The 16,358-nt window shown below is 33.5% G+C and overlaps 1 protein-coding gene across 1 annotated transcript; it reads left to right on the top strand.

Annotated features, from left to right (window-relative positions):
- The first annotated feature begins 2,732 nt into the window (after positions 1-2,732).
- Positions 2,733-5,882, top strand: LOC112697907 (allene oxide synthase 1, chloroplastic-like). The gene is made up of 2 exons (XM_025751280.3): positions 2,733-4,515; positions 5,414-5,882. The coding sequence occupies exons 1-2, from the start codon at positions 3,208-3,210 to the stop codon at positions 5,741-5,743; spliced, it is 1,638 nt and encodes a 545-aa protein (XP_025607065.1). The 5' UTR covers positions 2,733-3,207; the 3' UTR covers positions 5,744-5,882.
- Positions 5,883-16,358: the final 10,476 nt, after the last annotated feature.

Here is a 16,358-nt window from a genome sequence, read left to right as displayed (position 1 = left end):
GTAAAGACGAAATATATATTAAAAATAAGTTAAACAATATATATTTAATTATTTATACATAAATATATAATTATTAATTTAATAATTAATTTTTTGTGTATAAATAATATTTTTTATATACATATGCCGGTATAAAAAATAGTATGCAACAAGATTACGATGTGAACATGTAAAAAAAATAATTTGTTTTGGCTTAATTAAGCTTTAAATATTATGTTAAGGCTCAACTATGGAAACAAAAAAAAAGGTATAGAAAGGGAGAAAAGAATTAATAATATACTGAGCTGATGATATCATGTTCATATATGATAACAAAATAAAAGATTCAATCACTCAGAGCTGGCTTCTAAGTCAGTTTAAAATTATTTTATTTTATATTAATTTTTTATTTTATGTTTTTTAATTATTACTTTAAAAATTAAGTAATTTTAGATATAATAAATATATATTTATAAATATTATATACATAAAATTATAAATATTAAGTTAAATAAAATAATTTTAAATTCTTATATCTTTAATATTACTAATATATAATATACTTCTAAATTATTTATAATACGGGAGTAAAAAAAAGCCTATTGGCTGCTTTTCATAGAGAATATTCTAATTTCTAACTAACTACACATTATATATTATCATCATTCTACTAAAAAATTAATTAAGAATAAAATCAACTCCAGCTAATTACTTAAAAAATAAGTTCGCTACAAAAAAAAAACTTTCATTTTTTTTTTGAATTTTAAAATTAAAAATTAAAAAAATTAACTTAATTCACTTATATTGTAGTTAGTGCCTAAACTTTTTCTTATTATAATAGCATTAGCAAAATAATCTATTATATTCCATCGGTTTTCAAGGCACTATAATTTATTTTTGTTGAGTGCATTATTATCTTATTTATCTATATGCTATGTGACCAAACTAGATTTATAACAAGTGGCACTACTAGTATAACCCTTTTCCAATATTTTGAACATAAAAATGCAAGTGACTCAAATGTGAAATAGTTTGAAGAGATGGAACCATTCTTATTTATCCTGTAACTACTAAATAGAGTAAAATCCAAATTAAACCAAACATGGGATAAATAGATACATATATATATATATATATATATATATATATATATATATATATATATATATATATATCTTCCATATTTTCAGACACATATGTAACACGGCATTGCCTATCTTGAAAGAATGAATGCCACATTCCAAAGATACAAAGGTTCTATCCCAATATGATAGAGACAATAGGCAACATCACCAAAAGTTTTTAGAGCACTACTTTCATTCCAAAAATAACCTTTCATAATGCGACTTGCACTAATACCATTATATTTTTATGACACGTTTCTTTTTTTATAAAAAGATGTTTTATAAACACAAAAATTAATTACTAAACTAGTCATTATATATTTTTAATAGAATAATTAATTATCAAAATAAATAAACTTTTTTATAATAGAATAATCAAATATATTCCTATCAAAATATTCAATATATATTTTTAATAGAATAATTAATTATCAAAATAAATAAACTTTTTTATAATAGAATAATCAAATATATTCCCATCAAAATAATCAAACTTTTTATGAATATCAAATGTTGTCCACTTATAAATCACTACTTTATCTTTGTTTTTTATTTGTATTTTTATTATAAATGTGAATTGAATTTGACTATATTATTTATAAATTTAATTAAATTATAAATGTGAATACAAAATTATTGTAAATTTTTATACAGATGACTAGTTTTTAGTATTTATGTAAATTGCAACATGATTTGAGTTACACCGATTTCATCAATCCAATAATGATTAGCATTAGAGGATAAAATCGACCTAGGAAATAATCTAATTATAATATGTCAAAATAACCTAATATCTAAATAAATAAAATAAAATAAATCCTGACATCATTAATCCAATATGATTATTAGAGGATAAGATCGAGTTTCATAATAAATGTAGGACAATAATTTCTTATCCATAAACAGTACAGTTTTATATTGAAATTTCATTGGATACTTTATCATCAGAAACAAATTTACTTAAAATAAATAAAATTATTTAAACAGTAAAACTCTCTCTTTTTAGTTTTAACATATTTGTATACCTAAATATTATAGTATACCCTAAACCAACTAAACTACTAGTTTGTTAGTGCAAAAAAATTATCATAACTCCTAGTGCTACATAATGTTCAATAGTCTCCCACTGCATATTAAAAATCTACCACTAAAGCTTATTTTTAAAATTTTTACTCTCAATTGTGGGAAAAAAATATGTATCCATTTAGAATTTTTCTAATAAAAATAAGAATATACATCCAACCAAATAAGAGCACTTTTTAATTTAGATGTGGGAGGAAAAATGATGTAAAATACAGATATCGAATTTATAGATATTTTATACAATTATGGTATCAGGAGTAAAAATCAGATCATTTAATTTGTGTTTAAAAAATTAAAAATTGATTTGTGTACTCTAAATTTTTTAATTTTTTAAATATAAATCGGAGGGTTCGATTATCTTCATCAAAATTTAAATTTTCTCTTCCACACTAATCGGACTGTCCGATTAGTAACCTTAATTTCTTTTTAAAAAAAATGCGGATGATCCAATTTTTTTATTCTTGTTTCAGAAAAAATTATTCCCACATCTATGTACACCTATATTTTTCACAATAAAACACAATATACACATGCTTCTCATATCTAAAAAATGAGCTAGTATTGATCACAAAATATAAAAGTTACTGATGCCTAAATTTTCTCAATATAAAAAGCCTTCTTATTATAATAAAACCTACATTTATAATCCATAAGGCAAACAAAATATTAGATGCTTTTTTGGGAGGCACAGTCCACGCACAACCAAATGAAATGATAGCAAAAGCTCAATTAATTAAAGCACAAGTTACACGATTCCTAAAGTCCAGCACTATTATATTTTGGGCAAAATGGAAGAGGCTATGCATTTTTTCTTCAAATGGTTATCCAAACAGCTCCCTCCCCTAAATTTCAATCATATAAAATCCCCACATAGCCATCTTCTTTTCTCAAGCGGTACCGGTTAGACCATTCCATCACCCACCTACCCTCCCATCTCTTATTTTGATTACTCTCCCAAATCCCAAACCTTCTTCCTGAACCTTGAATACAGTCCTAAGCTCCATAGTTCTAAGAAAAAAACATGACATCATCAACATTGCCATCTTCTCTATTCCTCCAACTAGATTTCCCATCAATAAGGGCGACAACTTCCAACAAGCTCTCACTTCCATCAACAAACTCAAACCGCTCTTCTTTCCATGTATTTCCAATCCGGGCTTCCGTGTCGGAGAGACCGACACCGTCAGTATCGGTTCCTCCAACACGCAAGCCCGGACAAACAAATTCTTTACCAAGTGAGCCAACCATCAACAACCTACCGATGAGGAAGATCCCGGGGGACCTTGGGATCCCAATAATCGGTCCTTTAAAAGACCGTCAGGATTACTTCTACAACCAAGGGCGTGACGAGTTTTTCAAATCAAGAATCCAAAAATATCAGTCAACCGTTTTCCGCGCCAACATGCCACCTGGACCGTTCATCTCAAACTCACCAAACGTCGTCGTTTTGCTCGACGCCAAGTCTTTTCCCACGCTTTTTGACGTCTCGAAAGTCGAAAAGCGTGACGTGTTCACGGGAACCTACATGCCGTCGACTGAACTCACCGGCGGTTACAGAGTCCTCGCTTACCTGGATCCTTCAGAAGCAAAACACGGCCTTCTGAAAAGGTTAATGTTTTTTCTCTTGAAATCGCGTCGTGAAAACGTGATTCCTGAGTTCCGTTCAAGCTACACGGAGTTCTTCGAGTCCTTGGAATCAGAGCTTTCTGAGAAAGGAAAAGCCGATTTTGCCCTCGCGAACGATCAAGCAGCTTTTAACTTCTTAGCGCGATCGCTCTTCGGTTCAAACCCCGGCGACACCGAACTCGGTACGGACGGGCCAGGAATCGTTCAGAAGTGGGTTCTGTTTCAACTCAGTCCGATTCTGCGACTCGGTTTGCCTCAGTTCATCGAAGATTCTGTTTTCCACAACTTCCGTCTTCCGCCGAAGTTAATCAAGAAGCAGTACCAGAGGCTCTACGATTTCTTCTACGAATCTTCGGGATTCATGCTGGATGAAGGTGAGAGATTGGGAATCTCGAGAGAGGAAGCGTGCCATAACCTAGTTTTTGCGACGTGCTTCAATTCGTTCGGAGGCATGAAGCTGTTCTTCCCAAACGTGATGAAGTGGATCGGGAGGGCGGGGGTGAAGTTGCACGCGCGGCTTGCAGCGGAGATTAGGGCGGCGGTGAAGGAGGCCGGTGGAGAGGTTACGATGGCGACTATGGAGAAGATGGAGCTAATGAAGTCGGTGGTGTACGAGGCGCTTAGGATTGATCCGCCTGTGCCGTTGCAGTATGGCAAAGCCAAACGGGACTTGGTCATTGAAAGCCATGAACATGCTTTTCAGGTAATTAATTCATTAATTAACTAGTAATTATTATCGCTAATTACTATCAAATTTAACAATCTATTCCTTTGATAGTAATAGTTTGTTTTGTAATAATAAAAAATGAGCAATGCTAGGAGGCCCGCAGTTTTTGTGATTGTTAGCCATCAACTAGCCATCAATGATGATTTGATGGTATGAGATTGGTGTGAGATTTCATCCAATGATTCACCTTTTTCTGCTGGTTACATGCTGGCCAAAATTCAACAAAACTGCTGGTCCCTAAACTTTTCCATAAAAAATTATATGAATAGATAAATATCTAATCATTAAAAAAAATAAATTTTATTTGATGCAGAGTACACTAGCTTTTTTTATTAGAATATTATAATTGTTTATTTGATTAATCTAATCATTAAAAAAAATTATTTGATGCAGAGTAGACTAGCTTTTTTTATTAGAATATTATAATTGTTTTTGTATAAAAAATTTGTTTAGTTAAAATTTTAATAAATTTTAATATGAATTGTTTTATTAAACTTTTTTCGTCAGTTAATTAAGGTTAGCAAAACTGCCATGAGCTGGTAAAAGATTCCATTACCTGTTAACAACTCAAAATAAATGTCTAGAATTAAAATGTTATTATGTATATATATATATATATTTGTATATAAATATATTTGTAGTTTAATTTATTTTAAATATGTATTTTATATTTTAATATAAAATTTATTTTATGTTAAAAAATTAAAATAAAAAATAATACGTAATATTTAATGAATGAGAGTACAAAAACACTTAAGAATTTGTCTTTTTTTTTTAATATAAAGTGGATACTTCTACAGCTAAAGTGGTGAGTTGTGTTTGTGTTTTTATCATTTAACTAATAAACTAACGGTTTATTGTTGACATGGGTTAGGTGAAAGCAGGGGAAATGCTATTTGGGTACCAACCATTTGCAACCAAAGATCCAAAGATTTTCGACAGAGCCGAGGAATTTGTTGGGGACAGGTTCATGGGAGAGGAAGGGGAGAAGTTGTTGAAGTATGTCATTTGGTCCAATGGTCCTGAAACCGAAAATCCCAGTGTTTCCAACAAGCAATGTGCTGGGAAGGATTTTGTTGTGCTTGTTTCAAGGCTTCTTGTTGTTGAACTCTTTCTTCGTTATGATTCCTTTGAGATTCAAGTTGGAACTTCACCTTTGGGCTCTAAGATTACCCTCACTTCTCTCAAGAGAGCTAGCTTCTAAATCTTCTAATAATTCAATTTTAATTCTTGTATTTATTAGAATTTTTATTTTTATTTTCATTTTGGTGTTAATCCTATATATATTCTTATGGTATATCAATGGCTAATTAAAGAGATGAAGATCTAAGCTATTTCTTGTATTGATTTTGTATAGTATTTTGATTTTATGTTATTGAATTTAGGGTCAATAAATCTAAAAGGTATGGTCCCCATGTTGGACTTTTAATATAGATATAGGGAATTAGATTAGTGTCATATTGGAACATAAAGTGGTGTAATAATAGAACCTTTGTGGGTCATCATGTAACCCACTCAAGTAGTGGGTATTACATGCTGCTGCAGTCATTGACAATGTGCTCTCTAATATTTATTGAGGCAATGCTTTTTTTATTATTAAACTCCTCACAAAAATATTTAATTTAATTATGTACGAATTATTTTAAAATTTTATAAATATTTGGGTGTCACTTCAATGATTTACTTAACAGGACAATAAGCAGTGAGAAAAGTAAGCAAACGTCACAAATATATGGAGGATATAGTGCCTTATTATGTAGTGCATTAGATGGATAGGGAAAGTTTGTTTGGATAAATTTAGGGAAGTGCTGGTGCTATTGTTTCTCCAAAGAGAAATATTTGATAACAAAAAATAGTTAAAAATAGTCAAAAATAGTCTAATAAATTTAAGGTTTTTATTTTTTTAATATTTTTTTTTTTTTTTTGTAAATATTATTTTTTAAAAGTCATATTAGTTATATTTGATAAAAATAATTAAAAATTACTTTTATAATTTAAAATATTATATTAAATATAAATATAAAAAATAAAATATTAATTAAGATACAAAGTTATATAAGAACTTTTAATTTAAAAAATATAAATAAATTGTAAATAATATCTCTATAAATGTTCTTAAAAGTACAAGCATTTACACTTTTGAATTTATCAAATACAAAATAGAGTATTTTTGTAATGTCTACAATTTTTTATTTTGTTTAAATTATCTAAACAATCCCATGAGTATTAAAACAGCTGATTCAATTTAGTAAGTTGTTAAAATTTCTTGACTTAATATTTTGAAAAGTGATCTTCCACAAAATAAACCGAATATACCCTTAATTATTTTCAATTTTGCATATGTTGTGAGACTATAGCACATGTGATATTCAATAACTTTCCCTTGTTAAAGCACCATGATGGAAAAAAAAAATTTAAAACCCGTTTTTCATTTCTTAAGTTGGTGACTTCTGTGGTGGCCATGTTTTGTGGTGGCTAAGTATGACTATAGTTGACTGACTAATAAAATTAGAATACATATATAAAAAACAATAACTAATGTATCCCTCCAAAGTAAACAGGTAGTCCAAGAAACATCACTGCAATGGTAGAATAGTAATTACAAATTACAGGTCTTAGAACGATTTTTTTTAATGAATTGAGCTTTGAGTGAAATGAACAATAAAAAAAATGGAACTAGAGTGAAATATTCTAAAAATGTAGTCAAAATAAAAGAAAATAGTAATTGGACATTCAGTAAATTAAATGGTTAGAATGTGGTTTAAAAAAAAAGAGTTGATACAAAATAAAGTAATAAGCATTGTATCATATTATACAGTCCAAAAATAACAGTAAACATTGTAATACCTAATGCTCAAAGGTTCCATGATAAACAACAATAAAATAGTAAAAATTATTAATTAAAATTAAAAAACTGCTACTAGTAATATTATACTTATACAATTGCAAATCTTTAACATTTTTTTAATAAAGTAAAATGCATAAATAACATTAGCATGTTAAATTTGGGATTATTTAAGTTAAGAAGCTATGTATTTGTGATTAATGGTATCAGAAGTAATAATATTCATGGTGTAGTCAAAATAATTTAGATCAAAAGGTTTGAGTATTTAGAGATTAGGGATTATAATAAATTAAATTTAAAAGTTGTTAAGTTAAGAATTTAAGATTTAAGATTTAAAAGGTATATATATGATTCACGTTTTCATATCTAAATTATTTAATTTTATTAGTAATAAAATTAATGTACATTTTTTTATTGTTCTCATAAATAACAATCTTTTTCTTTTATTTTAATTGTTCTCATAGCATATTTAAAATATAAGTAATATATTGTAGATAAAAAAAATGAATCATCTGTGTGGTTAGCGTTTACGATAATTAGCATAATTATACAAATTTTAGGGTTTATATTTAATTATAAAGATTAAAATTTATTTTGGGCAAACAAAAAAAATAGTTGCAAATATAGAGGATATGTAGTTCTTCTATTTATTAATTAAGTAATTTATAATTAATTAAATATCATTTGTAATAATATTAGTTTATGGTTTTCAATTTCTCACATAAAATTTAATTTCGTTACTTTTTTTAGTGTTTAGTATAAAATTCTTTGCTTACAAGTTACAATAATAATTTTTTAACGATTTTCATGGTTCTTAAAATATCTATGAAATATAAATAATGTATCGTAGATTAAAAAATAACGGGATCATTTTATAGTTAGCGATTATGATAATTAACTTAATCATTAGATTTTAAAATTTACCAACTAAGAGAGAATTTACTCTTTTTTTGTAAATGTTAAAGACTTATAATTATATAAACATAGTATAGATTTTCACACTTCACTATTTAAGATTTTGTTTTACAAATGTTATCAATGGTAACGACTTTCTTCATTTTAATTAATATTTTTATTTTAATATTATTACAAATGATAACAATTGTTTATAATAGATTCTTGAGCATTAGACATTACAATGTTTATTATTTTTATTTTCGTACTGCATACAATATTTACTACTTTATTTTGCATCATCTCTTTTTTTTTTTAACCAGTTCTAGGTATTTAATTTACTGAGTATTCAATTACTATATATTTCGTCTTACTTTGACACACATTTTTTGAAATATACTATTATAATTTTATTTTTTTGTTTGTTGTCCATTTCACTCAAAGCCCAATCCATAAAAAAAAATAGTTTTAGGACATGTGATTACTACTCTGCCATTGTGGTCATATTTCGATTCTTGAAATTAGTTATATCCTAGCCAACTTTTTCATACATGTATCTTAATCTTATTGGCCAATCAACTATAGATAACCTTAGCCACCACAAAACATAGTCACCAGAGAACTCACCTCTTAAGTTACACATTGGTCCCGGTTGATTGCAACTTGCGCCATTTTTTTTTTTTTTTGGTGCTTTTTCGATCGTTTATAATGTTGCAACTTGCAACATTGTTAAATGTTAATCATGAAAGTCTTGCCCCAAAAATTTAAAAGTCATGAAAGTACAATTACATAGAGAAGCTGACGATGATTACGATTAATTTCAATAATCGCTTTATTAGGTAGAAAATCTATTGGCGAAGATAAAGAATATTCGGTTAAAAATTATTATGTTTAGGATCTGATGAAGTTAGACTTTCAATTAAAGAGCTGACTTTCAACACGGCTATATATTTCAGAAGTTTGACTTTGAATTTTCAATAGGACCAATAAACTTTCTTCATTTTGTTTGACCAATTTTTGTTTCTCCGGAATTGAATGTTCAAGCGTACGGAAAGCTGTTCCATTAGAGGACAATGATATGTCACAAAAATTTATGGATGTCTTGCTGAGTAATAAATGTTGACTTTTAGAAATTGAATCAAATACGACCTTTTCTTATCTTGGTGGGTGGTACCAACCGAGAAGCTTATGTTCGTTGAAGCTGTTTAATTATTCATTTTTCATATTAGTTTTGTTAAGATGTTTCTATACAATAACAAGTTGAACCATACCATGTTTGAATGACGTATATTATGTTAGCATTTCATTCTTATGTAAAATGGCAAAATGTACCAAATAACAAGTTAAGATCAAGCTTTATCTATTAGCCATAGGTATCACGAATTCACGATCATGTTTGGTGTCTAGGTTCTATCTTTTTTTTTTTGGCCATGGATCTAGGGTCTGTCTAGGTTACATACAATCATATAAAAATTTTTGGTCTGGTCCTTGGGTTGATGTTTTTTTTACAGCCGTATGTTGAAACTTGGAAATCTTGATGTTCATTATTAAACCCAAATTTGTTGACCCAAAACAAATAAACTTAAATGTGAGTTCACCTAAAATAATGATAGTAAGCTTGGGAAACTAGTCTTACATAAACGTATCAAATCTGTGGGCCCATTATCTTGGAGAATCCAAATTGACCAAAAAACCCATCTCTGTCAGCTTCAGCCCTATTCTTAATGAGAACAGTACCCGGCCCAGAAAAACAGTGGAGAAAAATATACTTTATATACCCCCACTTAAAACTGAATTGATTTCTCCAAGAGTGGAGCCTCACGCTCTCCAGAAGTGGAGTTACACTGCTTCGATAAGCGAAACTCTTAGATCAAATTATAACTCAAGTACAGTTCAAATATAAGTCTGAAGACAATCACGAACAGCTAATAGAAACAGGGAAAGGAAAACAACCCAACAAGGCTACTCATGGAAGGGATAGAGAATGCAACCATGGAAGGGGATGTCCTAGACCTGGAAAAATCTCCAGTTCAACATGAAGACAACACAGGTCAAAAGCTAGTAGGCCGGGTGCTGACGGAGAAGGTGCTAAACACGGTCACAGTGCGCAAAACGATCCTCAATATGTGGGGAGATCCACAGGGGCTGGTGATCACCAATGCAGGATCAAACTCCTTCATCTTGAACTTCAAAAGTCAGGAGGAGGCCAGAAGAGTATATGAAGGTGGACCATGGAGAATAGAAGGGCATATGCTAAGTCTGCAATGGTGGAGTTCAAACCTGTCCATAGAAGAGGTAAACTACAATCAACTTCCTATTTGGGTCCAAATACATGGTTTACCTTATGATAAAATTAACATTAAAAATGCTGAGAAAATAGGAGCCATAGTAGGTAGAGTGATAAGTGCAGAAGATCCATTTGTTGAGGGAAACATGCTTAGAGCTTTTCTGAGGGTCAGAGTGGAGATAAATATTCAAGCACCATTGAAAACTGGATTTTGGTTTAAAAGGAATGATGGAAGCCATTCATGGGCTGAATTCAAATACGAAAAACTGTGTGATTATTGTTACAAGTGTGGGAGGATTGGACATGATAAAAGAGCATGTGAAGAGGAGCTATTGAGATCATTAGTAAATCCAGAAATACCTAGATATGGGCCTGAACTCACAACTCCAGGGCTGAGATCAATAGAGAATGAGGCTAGAAGAGCAGGGATAAGGAGGAGGAAGGAGGAACAGAACAACTGGGTGGAGGAGCTATGGGAGGCGCGTGAAAGAAGCTGGCAAGGTAGGGAATGGCTGAAAAGACAAGCACAGAAAGGCAGAGGGGAGTCAGACCTAAGAAGTGTGAGAAGCTCTCAAGCAAGTGCCTCTGCCAAATCTTGGGACAGATTAGCAAATCCACAAGAACAAATGGGGGAGAGACAAGTGGCAAGACAAGAAGGGCAAGATCAAGATAAAGGGGCTGATGTTTATGGAGTGAATGGTGAGAAGCACAGTAACATCTTTGGTTCAAAAGATGATGGGACAGCAAATCACAAAAAAGAAAAGAAGGAAGAGGCTACCCCACAAAACCAGCAGGCCAGTGAGTCAGTATCAATGGGAAACGTGAAGGAGGCCAAAGGAAAAGACAAGGCAGAATACAATGTGGAGGAGAGCAACAGGATTCCTAGGAAGCATAAAGAAAGAAGTGGGCCAAGCATAAGAAGAACATTCATTACAGAAAGAGGGGCATGGGCTTTCACTAACCAGGGGCCCAATAGAAATAGACAACAGGCTAGAAGTGGGTCAATTGAAGAAGAAAGGAACCTTACCATTAGAGAATTATTGAAGGAGTTCAACAAAAACATGGTGGAAGAAAAAAGGAAGAAAATCATAGAAGAAAGAGAAGAGGAGGCCCACCAGAGAAACAAGATGGACATAGATGGATTAATGAAACAATATAAAATAAATGAAAGAGAGTCAGAACAGAAAGGCAAGCAGATAGTCACTGAGAGCGAAGGAGGTTTCTATTACGTAGAACTAGCAGAAGAAGAAGAGGAAATAGAGCAGAAGAACAGCAAAGCAATTGTAGTAGCCAGGGAATACGAAACAGAACATGTTCAAAGAATGGAGAGAAAATTACAGCTTAAAAGAGGAAGAGAAGAGAACCCACTGGAGCAGACTGCAGGAGTTGGGATGGAAGAAGAGGAAACCACGCAGATGTTGAGGGCCAACAAGAAGAACAAATAGAGCAGAAAAGAAACAGAAGAAGGAGTTCATGAGGAAGGACCACAAATCAGACTTGACTTGGAAGACTCAATGGCTGAGGAGGCGGGCCTACACATGCCCCCAACTCAACCATGAGCATAATAAGCTGGAACTGCCGCGGGGTAGCGGCTCCCGCGACAGTTTCTGAACTGCACAGCATGTGCAAGCAACTGAAGCCCGCAATAGTGTTTCTAATGGAGACTAGAGCTAGAGAAAGTACTATTAAGAAGTTAAAAAGAAGATTACATTTTGAGCATGTATTTCACATAGAACCCCGGGGGCTGTCCGGAGGGCTATGCCTTTTGTGGAATGAAATATATAATATTAATATTTACTTCTGGAGTGATAACCATATAAAAACTCATATTGATGATAGAAAAGGAAGAATATGGGAGTGCAATTTTATATACGGAAACCCATGTTTTGAAAGGAGAAAAGAGCAATGGAGAGCTATCACAGAGAACAACATCAACAAAGGGGAACCACAATTATTCATTGGGGATTTCAATGACATTTTAAGCCAAGAAGAGAAAATAGGCCTACATCCAAAGCCACAAAGTCAGGTAAGAGAATTCAGGAAGTTTGTAGATATGAACTATCTTATGGACTTAGATATCAAAGGAGGAAGATTCACATGGTTCGGAAATCCGAGGAATGGATTTATCACAAGGGAGAGGATAGATAGGGCACTAGTTAATTGGGAATGGAGAGTCTTATATCAGCAGGCATCACTCAAAGCTTTGCCAGCTATTAGTTCAGATCATTGCCCATTAGTGCTGGTCATAAATCAGGTTCAAAAGGTAGAGAAGAGCTTCAAATTTGAGGCTTTTTGGACTGATCATGAGGAGTGCGAGAATATAGTGAGAAAGGGATGGGAAAAGGAAAACGTCCAAGGATGCGCCTGGAAAGGAATTACAACAAGAATGGAAAATTGCAAAGAGGAGCTTTTGAAGTGGAGCAGGAGGACAATAAAACGAGCAGACAAAGAAATTCAAAAGCTAAAGGAGGAGCTAAAGAAGCTACAGGATTCAGATTTAACACCAGATAAACAGGAGAAAACACAGCGGATAAAGGAGAATATAGCTACATTATGGAAACAGGAGGAAAAATATTGGGGGCAAAGAGCCAGGTTGAAGTGGCTAAAATGGGGAGACAAGAACACATCTTTTTTCCATGCCACAACCATTCAAAGAAGAGGAAGAAACCGAATCGAAAAGCTTAGAAATGAGGCGGGCTCATGGATAGAAGATAGGAAAGAAATTATGAAGCACATCGAGGAAAGATTTGACGCGCTGTTTACATCAAGCAAAAACAGGAATTGTAACCCGGTCATAAGAAATATTCCAGTAAGAGTCACAGAAAGCATGAATAAGGAGCTGATCTCAGAAGTCACAGAAGAGGAAATCCGGAAAGCAGTTTTTAGCATGGGCAGCCTCAAGGCTCCTGGACCAGATGGCCTGAATGGACTATTTTATCAAAAACATTGGGAGATAATCAAGAAGGAAGTATGTGCAGTAGTCAAGGAATTTTTTCGGAATGGGTTCTTGCCGGAAGAGATTAGCGAAACCATAGTAGTTTTAATTCCAAAGGTCAAGGATCCGGAAGATCTCAATCAATTAAGACCAATAAGTTGCTGCAACTTTATTTACAAAATCATAACTAGGATCATTGTGTTGAGGCTGAAAGGGCTCCTCCAGGAGATAGTGTCCCCAACCCAGAGTGCTTTTGTGGGAGGAAGACTTATACAGGATAATGTAGTTATTGTTCAAGAAGTTTATCATAGCCTGAACAAAAGAGGAAGAGAGGGATCACAAAATATGGCAATTAAGTTGGACATGAACAAGGCATATGACAGGCTTGAATGGGATTTCCTTGAAAAGGTGCTCATAAAACTCGGGTTCACTGAAAAATGGGTTGAGTTGGTAATGAAATGTGTAAGAAGTGCAAGCTATAGGGTAAAGGTTAATGGAGAGCTATCGAAGAGGATCAAGCCTCAGAGGGGCCTTAGACAAGGGGATCCATTATCCCCATACCTTTTCATTTTAGCAGCTGAGGTATTCACGATCCTAATGCAGGACGCAAAGGTGAAAGGCAATATAACAGGTCTTAAAATAGCCCCAACAGCTCCGGAAATTACTCACTTGTTGTTCGCAGACGATTGTATCATATTTGCGAAAGCGGATGAGGAGGAGATATATCAGATTATAACCGTGCTAAATGAATACACAGAAGCATCCGGACAAAGGATCAATATGAACAAGTCAGGCATTTCCTTTGGAAGCCAAGTATCGATACAAACGAGGGTAAATATAGAGGATATTTTAGGAATGAAAACATGGGACACGCCAGGAAAATACTTGGGGTTACCATCTATGTGGGGAAGATCTCAAAACAAGGCTCTAGCATGGATTGAAGAGAAGATCATGAATAAACTAGAAGGATGGAAGGAAAAGTTGCTGAATCAAGCAGGCAAAGAAACACTAATAAAGGCAGTAATTCAGGCAATGCCATCATATATCATGAATGTCATAAAGTTCCCTAAGAGTTTTTGCAGGAGGATTTGTGCTAAGGTAGCAAGATTCTGGTGGGCAGCATCGGGGAAGGAACGGGGCATCCATTGGAAGAAATGGGACAGCATTACTGAGAGTAAGAGAGATGGGGGGCTGGGGTTCAAGGACCTGGAAAAGCAAAATACTGCCTACCTTGCAAAACAAGCATGGAGAGCATTGAAGAACCCGAATGCAATCTGGGTACAAATACTGAAATCGATTTACTTTCCGGGCGGCAACTTTTGGACAGCGAAGGGTAAAAAGGGCGCCTCATGGGTCTGGAAAAGCATACTACATGGAAGAGAGCTACTAAGAGAAAACGCAAAATGGAGCATAGGAGACGGTTCCAAAGTCAGCATTTGGAAAGATAATTGGATTGCTGGAAGGAGCGGGCCTCTGAATATAAACAGCACAGATGATGCGAGGGTAAAGGATCTTATTGTAAGTGGGGAAGGGTGGAACAAAAGGAAGATTGAAAGCAAATTCTCCCAAGAAATCTGCAATGAGATCCTTAGCACCCCAGTTAGCGCAATAAACAGAGAGGATAACTTGTATTGGCCATGGAGGGAAGATGGAAACTACTCAATAAGAACTGGATATTATGCTGCAAGGAGAGTTGGGCAGGGAATAAAATTTGGAAATCCATCAACGAGTGAAGATAAAAGAGAGATATGGAAGGAGGTGTGGAGAATGGAAGTCCCGCAGAAGATTAGAATGTTTATATGGAAAGCATGTCATGATATATTACCAGTAGGCTCTAACTTATACAAAAGAAAAATGGCATCAGATCCAATCTGTCAAATATGTTTAAAAAGCTCAGAGATAGTAGAACATGCACTACTACTATGCGATTGGCCCAGGGCAACATGGTTCGGAGCGGAATGCCAATGGATCCCAACAAAAGAGACAGTTACCTCAATCGGTAATTGGATGGTCGAATGCATCAAGAAATTGAGAGCAGGTGGTGGAGGGGACCAGGAGAGGAGAATAAGCAAACTAGGATTTCTCATGTGGGAAATATGGAAAACGAGGAACAACAAGATATTTCAACAACAGCAGGTAAATCCTAGATGGACAATTTGCAGGGCAATAGCACTAGAGGCAACATACTGGAAACTAGCAGAGAAACAGCAGACACAGAAAATAGAAGTAAATAGGAGCAAAACTAACCTGCTGAATTGGAAACCTCCCCCTGAGAACTGGTTGAAAGCAAATGTTGACGCAGCCTTCAAGAAGGATACTTGAAGAGGTGCAATATCTGTGGTAATCAGAGATCATAAGGGGAGGATCATATTAGGCTTCTCAGGTAAAATTCAGGCCAAATCAAGTATTATTGCAGAAGCTCAGGCTATAAGACAAGCACTGATCATAGTAAACAATCTACAAATAGGCAGAACTCTAATAGAATCTGACAACTTAAAGCTAGTTCAAGCAATTAAATCTAACACAGCTTTAGGTGAGGCGTTGGCCATAATCCAAGACATTCATATTTTAATGGAAAGTCTACCTGAGAAGGGAATAACTTGGACCCCCAGGAACGGGAATAGGCTAGCGCATGCAGTGGCCAAAGCAGCAGAATCAGACACATTACAAGCAAATTGGAGCATCAAACCACCTGTAGACATACAAAGCATCATTACAAGAGAGGCTCAGATGTGAAACAGTAATTACAAAAGAACAAAAAGAAGATTGTGAGCAGGGAGATTGGAAGTGTTCGAACCAGGTAATGAGAGAGGAAGGTTAGGGGCTTATCCAGATCATCAAGGATCTGAGACAGAAGA

Source organism: Arachis hypogaea, chromosome 16, assembly GCF_003086295.3.
Source record: "Arachis hypogaea cultivar Tifrunner chromosome 16, arahy.Tifrunner.gnm2.J5K5, whole genome shotgun sequence".
NCBI classification, from domain to species: Eukaryota; Viridiplantae; Streptophyta; class Magnoliopsida; order Fabales; family Fabaceae; genus Arachis; species Arachis hypogaea.
Note: the sequence above shows the minus strand (reverse complement) of the source record. Positions and strands in the feature narration are given on the sequence as shown.

Coding starts and splice junctions, on each gene's coding strand:
- LOC112697907 (XM_025751280.3), top strand. CDS start 3,208: ATGACATCATCAACATTGCCATCTTCTCTATTCCTCCAACTAGATTTC. Junction 4,516..5,413: donor GCCATGAACATGCTTTTCAG/GTAATTAATTCA, acceptor GACATGGGTTAG/GTGAAAGCAGGGGAAATGCT.